At 48.6% G+C, this 8,214-nt stretch overlaps 1 protein-coding gene across 1 annotated transcript in view; it reads right to left on the minus strand.

Moving 5' to 3' along the window:
* Positions 1 to 1,732: 1,732 nt before the first annotated feature.
* Positions 1,733 to 8,214, minus strand: part of hdac10 (histone deacetylase 10) — a 6,554-nt gene continuing 72 nt past the window's right edge. Inside the window, exons 1-21 of the mRNA XM_036520132.1 lie at positions 8,183 to 8,214; positions 7,598 to 7,684; positions 6,792 to 6,926; positions 6,599 to 6,695; positions 6,386 to 6,483; positions 6,062 to 6,166; positions 5,866 to 5,934; positions 5,620 to 5,746; positions 5,442 to 5,507; positions 5,197 to 5,256; positions 5,021 to 5,110; positions 4,806 to 4,912; positions 4,360 to 4,427; positions 3,880 to 4,132; positions 3,671 to 3,761; positions 3,186 to 3,271; positions 2,927 to 2,983; positions 2,592 to 2,673; positions 2,237 to 2,425; positions 1,986 to 2,148; positions 1,733 to 1,872 (exon numbers count right to left, since the gene is read on the minus strand). The exon at positions 8,183 to 8,214 is cut by the window's right edge and continues 72 nt beyond it. Of these exons, the coding sequence (XP_036376025.1) occupies positions 1,841 to 1,872; positions 1,986 to 2,148; positions 2,237 to 2,425; positions 2,592 to 2,673; positions 2,927 to 2,983; positions 3,186 to 3,271; positions 3,671 to 3,761; positions 3,880 to 4,132; positions 4,360 to 4,427; positions 4,806 to 4,912; positions 5,021 to 5,110; positions 5,197 to 5,256; positions 5,442 to 5,507; positions 5,620 to 5,746; positions 5,866 to 5,934; positions 6,062 to 6,166; positions 6,386 to 6,483; positions 6,599 to 6,695; positions 6,792 to 6,926; positions 7,598 to 7,662 (2,040 nt within the window). The 5' untranslated portion in view covers positions 7,663 to 7,684; positions 8,183 to 8,214 and the 3' untranslated portion in view covers positions 1,733 to 1,840. The remainder of the gene's footprint in view (positions 1,873 to 1,985; positions 2,149 to 2,236; positions 2,426 to 2,591; positions 2,674 to 2,926; positions 2,984 to 3,185; positions 3,272 to 3,670; positions 3,762 to 3,879; positions 4,133 to 4,359; positions 4,428 to 4,805; positions 4,913 to 5,020; positions 5,111 to 5,196; positions 5,257 to 5,441; positions 5,508 to 5,619; positions 5,747 to 5,865; positions 5,935 to 6,061; positions 6,167 to 6,385; positions 6,484 to 6,598; positions 6,696 to 6,791; positions 6,927 to 7,597; positions 7,685 to 8,182) is intronic.

Consider the following 8,214-nt stretch of genomic DNA (forward strand, 5'->3'; position numbering starts at 1 on the left):
CAGAACTCGCGTCCGAACAATGCGCGGAGGGAGAGGGCTAATTTGGAATGAATGAGACCGGCTGGCTGAATTAAAAGGCGGAGAATGGACCCTTCCTCCCCCACAGCGCCCGTCCATGGCTGGATGTCCGCGGTGAGTGAAAAGCGTCCGCGTCCAGCCGCGTTACAGGGAGGCACCCTTGTGCTTTGCGGGGGAAATCATGACAGCAAGTAAGCGATAAACTAAGCAATGATAAATTATACAGAAAAACAAAGCATTCCACCCTTTTCCAGTAGTTTTTAATCACGCATCATATCAACAGCTAAACTGAACAGTAGCCTACAAAAGTTTATCGGGAAAAAAAACCTAATCGGGGTTATTTAAATGAAATGCATTCATTAACAGCCACAGATTATAACGGTATATTTTTAAACAACACTGTCATTACGAATCGAAGTCTATACTCAATTCTAGGAAAAATGCAGGTGGACTGCAAGAGACGTTTTCGACTTTCCAAACACTTTCCAGTTTAAAACTGTCAATGTGCCATTCCTTCTGAAAAAGTACAGAGCATGCGCAGTTACACAGGCTGGGTGGTGTGCAGGGGAGGGTGTGATGAATGAAAGGGAAATGTTGAAGCTATATAGGGGTCCATTCAGAAATCACAGAAATGTGTGAAATGCACTCCAAACAGTCCCTGCCAGCTGCTCACTACAGGGGAACCCCAAACACATCACTCCCCTCCAGCGGCTGCCTGTGGAATAATGAATCCATACAAAAATTCCACTCCTGTTTTTTAAGACCTCGTAAGTTAGCAGTGCCACCTACCATACAGGCCTGCTTAGCTACCATACCCCCCCTCAGACACCCCGAAATCCAGCACTGCAGGGCCTCCTATTCGCACCCAGGACTGGCTGCACTCCATGGGGATCAAGCCCTCTGTCCCCTGGGAGTCCCCCTCTGGAGCACCCTACCCATCCACCTGAAGGTGCTCTGGTCACTGGCAGCTGCTAGCGCTGCCATGGAAACTCACCCAGATCAGTTCGTGTGATTCCCAATGTTATTTGCGTCATGACTCATTTCTGCAGTGCTCCAGCCTGCTTCCAGCCTGCGAGTCTGCCAGTCCTTCTGTGCTACTGCAGCTTCTCACCGCTGTACCCCTGTCATCTCTTCTACTTTGGATACTTTGTTGATACATTTCTATCTGTAAGGCATTATGCAAATTCCTATAATTTAATGTTCCAATATGAATAAAACTCATTACAAAAAAAAAATTTGTGGATATTTTGTTAGTTTGTGTTGAAATCCCAAGGTAAATTTAATGGAACGCATGTCAAAAAAATTGTTCAACATGACATTTTCAGACAGTTAGCAGTTATGTTTCAGCCCAAATAAAGAACCCATTCTCAACAGAACTGTGCCCACACTTGTCAACAGGAAGAGTTCTACAGCTGCCATTAGCTGCCACAGCTGCACTTTGAAAGATAACTGCAATAACCATTTCTGTCAGTACTGAATTATAGCTTATTTACCAACAAATCCCTCTTTGCACCTACAATCAGTATAACAACACCAAAATGAGACTAAATCTGATTTATTTTGTTCATCTCTCTCTGAGAGATTGATATATTTCTAAACGGAATGTTCAAGTATAAAACATTCTGAGAGTGAAGAAACACATGAATTTACTGAGAGGCACAATAATTAAAACACTTGTTTTTATTATAAAAAGCATGAGTATGAGGAGGCCTGTGCTTGTGGCAGTCTCGGGACCTGAGGGAGGAGTCTGTGGAGCGCGGCTGTGTAACGCGTGGAGGGCCGCTCTGGCAGGGATTCACCACCAGGGGGCGTGATGCTCCTGTCAGTGCTCTGCAGCGGCTGTCCCTGGGTCCCCTGCAGAGGAAGCACACAGCCACGCGTGAGCGGGCCTCTGGCTGTCTGAGTGAGTCTGCGTCACATGCGGCTCCGCCCGCCTGCGGCTCCGCCCGCGTCAGAGTGCTCCTCACCTGCTGCTCGCAGCAGCCCCCACTGCGACTGCAGCCTCCGCCTCTGCTCCTCTATCGCCTGCGTGTTCTCTGGAAGAGGGGCCCCCAGGGGACCCAAAGCAGGCACGGGTTCCCCCATCAGAGAGCGGACTGTGGCCCTCAGAGTCTCCCCCTCAGCGTCTTGCTGCAGAACATGCCGATAACGTTAGTCAGACCATCACTGTGACATTAACAGCTTAGTTCCCTCCTTGCCTCTTCTCAGAGACTCCTACCTGAATGAGCGCCACGGTCTGCCCCTGTGCCAGGCCCTGCAGCAGGCTGGAGAGATGTGCCAACGCCCCCTCTCCTACCCCGCTGCCCTCACCCACCACCTCCAGCACCAAGCCGGGGTCGTACCCATACGCCAGGGGCAGCAGGAGGCCCAGGACAGCCTGCAGAAACCCTGGCACATCGCCGCCGCCCTGCCGGAAGGAAGCAGGAAGATTTCTATCAATGCAGCATTCACAGTCTAGCTCTTGGGGAACCAACGTTTCCTCTCTGTAGAAGTACTTCAATAAACCTGATAAGGACACACAGGAACGAGTGCGGTGCACAGGCTTATGGCTGGCACAGAGTCATGCACCGTACCTGCTTCAGACACACAGGAACGTGGTACTTGGATTTTCTGTCCTCTGGTTCTTTACTGCAGATCTGTACTGCAAGCACCTTACTGAAACACACACAGTGGGACGGGGGGGACGGGGGGGGGGGTTCAGACATGTTATTAGCAGAATTTGAGAGCTTGCTTGTTTTGCCAAGCCACTTTCTAATGGGTCTCCATTAGAGCAACAACCAGTGCTCTGGATTGCATTTGTTCCCGGTCATGTGGCCACTGTAAGTTATCAGATGTTATTTAGGAAGTTTACCTCAGCTACCTCATTTCACTGTGGAAATGCCTCAGCAGGAAGACCGCCCCAGCTTACCCATCATCCGTGACTTCCACTGGTACCTCCCCATCCCCCAGAAAGACCAGCAGCACTCTGCAGCAACACACACCGTCAAACATCACTGCCGTGGCGTTACAACACTGAATCCCACATTACAGGGGCGGCTGATACAGGCACTCACAGCGTGGCACAGTACAGTCCAGCACATTACAGAACAATACAGCTCATTCATTTATTTCACTGTGGCAAAGCAGGCACCCAGCACTGCCAGGACAAGGTGAAAGGTACGCCATACCTGTCAGAGAGAGAGGTTACAGCATGCTGCACCACACAGGCTGTTGCTATGGACACATCAGGCACCACAGCCAGGCCATTCCGTATCTGTGAGCACGTGACCGTCGTGTTAGAGCTTCGGTTGAGATAGGTTAACAGGTTATAACAGGTTAACAGGTTAGATAAACACAAGATGGTAGACATGTGGCCTGTACACCAGCAGTCAGAGACCATCAGTCATGAATGACCTCCAGCCAGAAACACCGGGATGGAGTGAAGATCTGGGGGTCCAGTGATGCCAGTAACACAATAAGGCACATGACATAACACATAAATGTGTTACCGCTGTACAAAGGCATCACTGGTTTTAGACATAAAAGAAATCAAACAGTGAAACGCACAACGTCAAATAGGTTCTACGAATTTGGCAATGTCTTCATCCACAGTCAAGCTCAAGATCACACTTCTATCAAAGAATGAGAGACAAATGGCATATTTAAATCTCACCTCCTCTTTCCCAATCTTATCCAGGAGTGAAAAGACAGATCCCAGGGACTGCAGAAGGGTCTCATCCTTCAGCTCTCCGAGATCAGGATTCCTGATAAAGCACATGGGTTTGGAGATTTTCCATCATTATCGACACACTGCACACCGAAATGCTGAATACAAAGTTACTATGAATTGAAACTTCATTTTTTTCTGCAGTCTTTCCAAACCTCAGTCCCTTTACCGCCTCCCTCTGGCTCAGCGGTGTCCCCGTCACATGCAGGCAGCCCTCTGGCACCGAGTCCTCCACACCAGCAGGGAACGCCACTGCTGTCCGAATGGAGGGAGCCGGTCGGGGTTTGGGTTCCGGCCACTCTACCTCCTGTGTCTCCTCTTCCTTCTGAGCCGGCACTCCTGGCCCCTCCCCGCCTCCCTCCTCCAGCCGGCAGCGCTTGGTGCTGGGCTCTGGGACCGGTGCTTCAGCTGGGAGGAGAAGGAAAGTCATTCACTGACTCACAAACAGGATGGAGAGGGAGATGAGGGCCTGGTTATGACTCAGACTCTCGAAATGGCCATTCACTGACTCACTAACAGAGCCAGATGCACAGTATTCCAGGGTAGACAAAATGGCCACCAGCTGTCCAAGGAACTGTGGATGAAGGTTATGGAGATAAAGTGTGATGTAATGCAGACAGGAAGCCCTCTCTTACCTGTGTGTTTAAGACAGCCCCAGTACTGGCGGTGCGCAGCTCTGACACACCGCACGGACTCCAGGGCACTGTGGGTGATAAACACCAGCATTTCACTAGGCAACTGATCAAGTCTTTTTAAGTTCAACTTTTAATAATGTTCAGAGTTATAATTCATTTAACATTATTTATCTACTAGTGAATTATTTATAAAGGAAGAGATTATTTAGCCAAACAGGCAAATGATTTGAAGGCCATGCTGAGAGAGCCAAAATAAAAGTGTAGTTTTGTTAGGAGTCACTAACCAAGCCCTGCCCACGTAGCTTCGGCTGCCTGGCTTAAAGCAATTACAGGGTGATATGGAATGCAATCTTTTCCGTGTTGTGTCATTTTCTTAATTTTCTGATGAGAAAATGACAGAAACTAGTAGAAAGCACAATGCACCTGTGATTGACAGTGTCACTAACCTCTGACAGGGGCCGTTCAGTCCTGATAGCCTGGGGGCAGGGTCTCCCAGGAGAGTCTGTACTGTTTGGCATACTGATTGGCCGAGAGAGGTCAAATTGTACCCGCCCTAAAGAAAAAGCCTAGTTTAGAAAATCCACGATACGACAATAACACAAGATGAAGTTTGACTACATTACCCTGTGTGTTATAATGAACTGAAATGAACTGAACTCACCTCCAGGATGGCACAGAGTCTCCCCCCTGCCAGAGGCATCAGCAAGTGAGTCAGATGGGCGAAGATTTCTGGCGTGGCACACATGTGACCCTTGAACAGGAAGCATATTTTCACAGTGTCACTTTGGGGTAAAATTGCCAAGACGGATTGATGAGGACACTCCCCCATATTCTGACCTCTGGGTCTCCAATGGCTGAGTCAAATCCTGCTGACACCAGCACCAGCTCTGGGTCAAACTGAAAAAGAGGACCGAATGCAAATGAGCCTAAGGTGATTAATCACTCCCAGCGTTGGAGTGGACTCTTCTGACTTCATTCATCTAAAAATCATCAGGTAAATAATGAAGGAAGGATTACAAGCAATCCAGATTAATAAAGTCAGACATGATCTTCATAAGAACAGCATTATTAAAATCACCCACCTCATAGGCGATAGGGAGGAGCACATGAAAGAAGACAGAGAGGTAATCGCTGTTTTCCATCCCCACCTGGAATGAGATCAGAGATCAGATAAGAGCCTCTGTTCTGCCTGCAGCACTGTGGAACACACCAGCCTCAGAGAGACAGGCTGCTGGATCTCAGCGAGGGCGTGGCACTCGCCTTGTTCCAGGGCAGGTTGATGTTAAAGCCAGCCCCTCGACCTTTGCCCACACTGTCATAGTCCGACTCGGCAAGATTGGGCCAGAAGCTCTGATGCTCATAGCGGTGCCAGGAGAAGTACAGCACGCTGAAACACGCACAGAGGTCAGAGGTCACTGAGGAAGGGACACTGAGGCTCTCAGAACAGAATATACACTATTGCTTCCTCAGGGGGACAGAGGTGGCACCGGTACAGGATGAACTCACCTTGGATCCTCCTCAAAACAGTACTGCAACCCCTGTCCGTGATGCACGTCCCAGTCGACGATCAGCACCCTGTGACAGAGAGAGGGCAGTGTAAGGGTCTGTGTTTGCATTAAGAGTCAGAGAACAGTTGCATTCTCAGGTGTGAGGTGGCATCTCCTCTGGGCCAGGGGAGACAGGGGATCCTGGAGCTCTGGACCTGCTGATGTTGAAATGCTTCTTGGCATACAGAGCAGCGATGGCCACATTGTTGAACACACAGAAGCCACTGGCAGCGCTCCGCTGACTGTGGTGTCCCGGAGGCCTGGATTAGGACAGAATGAGAGGACGACTGAATGACTGAATGAATGTGATATCTACTAGACAGCAGACTGCAGGCTGAAGGAGGCTTCTCATGAAGCCATAATGCCATTACTGTCTATTACATAAAATGAATATTCTTTGCATTTCAAATCAATGATTTAAAATCAAGGATTTTTGTGCAGTGAAGACCCACACACACCACATGCGGTCACTGACGCACCTGACCAAAGCCATGCCGTTCCTCACCTGCCCGGTCATCACACTGTGCACCAGCTGCAGGGTGGCCCCGATGGCCAGCTTGGCACAGTGGTAGATGTTCTACAGTCAAAGAGGCAGCAAAGATTCAGTCACATGACCCACGCATACAGCACCGCCTCTGACCCCCCCAACCTCCACATGTGGGCTCAGTGCTCTGGACCCTCCCACATCTCACCGGGTGGAAGTACACATCTCCATACTGCTGAGTGAATGTCATCAGCTCCTCCAAGCTCATGTACGGGGTCTTCTTTACAGCTTCCAGATACTCCTCACTGCAAGGGGGCAGCACTGAGTCAGCAGGTGCAGGAGTGAACTGCAGTCTGTATATGCTGCATGTGTACGTGTGTGTGTGGGCAGCAGCTGCTCACCTGTGTGCCAGCAGGATCTCCTCGTCTGTGGCCTGCCGGATGGGGAGGGGGACACAGCGCTGGGTCAGACCCTGTTTCTGCAGCGCAGTGTAACTCACAGTGAGGCGCTCGGGAACCTCGATCTTACACGCCGGACTGCAGAGCACAAGCACACAGCCAATCAGCTCCTCTACACGGTCTGCTGCAGGATTTCTGTCCTGTCAGGATTTCGGTCACACGGCCCGGCGTTTTGGATAAATGCTGCAGAGTCCCTCTCTGTCTTCAAGAAACATCTGAAGACACAGCTCTTCTGCGCTCACCTGAGCACCTGTAACACTCCCCCCTAAAGGAACTTCTCATGTCTCAAAACTGACTCCTACGAAATTATAAAACAAAATCTAAGAAAAAATCTAATAGTTTAAAGCACTTGTTAGCTTTACCCCCTAGTACCACCTGTAGCCTGGCCAACCTTTGAAACCTGGTCATGCAGTGCTTCTAATATTGTTGGCTCCTTACGGCTTTTCGCTTGTGTTGTACTCTACCTCACTTGTAAGTCGCTTTGGATAAAAGCATCTGCCAAATGAATAAATGTAAATGCAAATGCTGAGTAAGTGCTGCAAATATTTACTGATCGTAAGTAGATCAGACATATTCACGGGGCTCACAGAACAGAAAGTAATTCAGATGATGTTAACACATAAGTGACTGTATGCAACATTTTGGGGAAAAAAAAACATTCCCACAATTGCCTGACTTCTGAGTTTTTGACAAGCCCATACCTGTCACTGCTAAAACCTAAGGCAGGCAGCACGCTAACTGCTACTCACTCAACCCAGAGCAGTTTGTAGCGAGTCATCTCCTCATCGTAGATCAATGCAGTTCCCGAAGCCATCTCCTCCAGTGCGCGCAGCCGGCTGCAGAAAGAAAACAATATAGTAACTTCCTTTATCCGTTTACACTGCATAATAAACCTGTAGCTAGCTAATACGTTACAGAGTAGCTGGCAAGGCACTCCGTATGTCACCCCGTATAAAATTAATTTCGTTTGTACATGCATATATGTAATCCGTGAACCATCTGTCCGTCCCAGCCATGCCTCTGTCCAAAGGTCGACTACCATTTCATTTACCTCTAATAACTAATATTACTCGCAATTCAATAACAAATATTATACAAATAATTGAAGAAAACTAGCTTGCTAATATGTGGACGATTTAGGTTTGGCTTGAAAGAAGCATTCATGCAAGAAGCAATAATCGCAAGAACGCTTCTTGAAAAGAGCATCCATCGCTCAGCTACACCTTCACTCTGTGTCTTCACCAAAAGACTATGTCTATTGTGGACATGCGCAGCTTTTCGCTCGTTAGCTAGTGAAACACTCCTTTTTAGTTTATTACACAATTTATACAAACCCAGCAGTGGCTTTGTTGAAAGTTTTGATTAG

The sequence above is a fragment of the Megalops cyprinoides genome, chromosome 25, assembly GCF_013368585.1.
Source record: "Megalops cyprinoides isolate fMegCyp1 chromosome 25, fMegCyp1.pri, whole genome shotgun sequence".
Lineage (NCBI taxonomy): Eukaryota > Metazoa > Chordata > Actinopteri > Elopiformes > Megalopidae > Megalops > Megalops cyprinoides.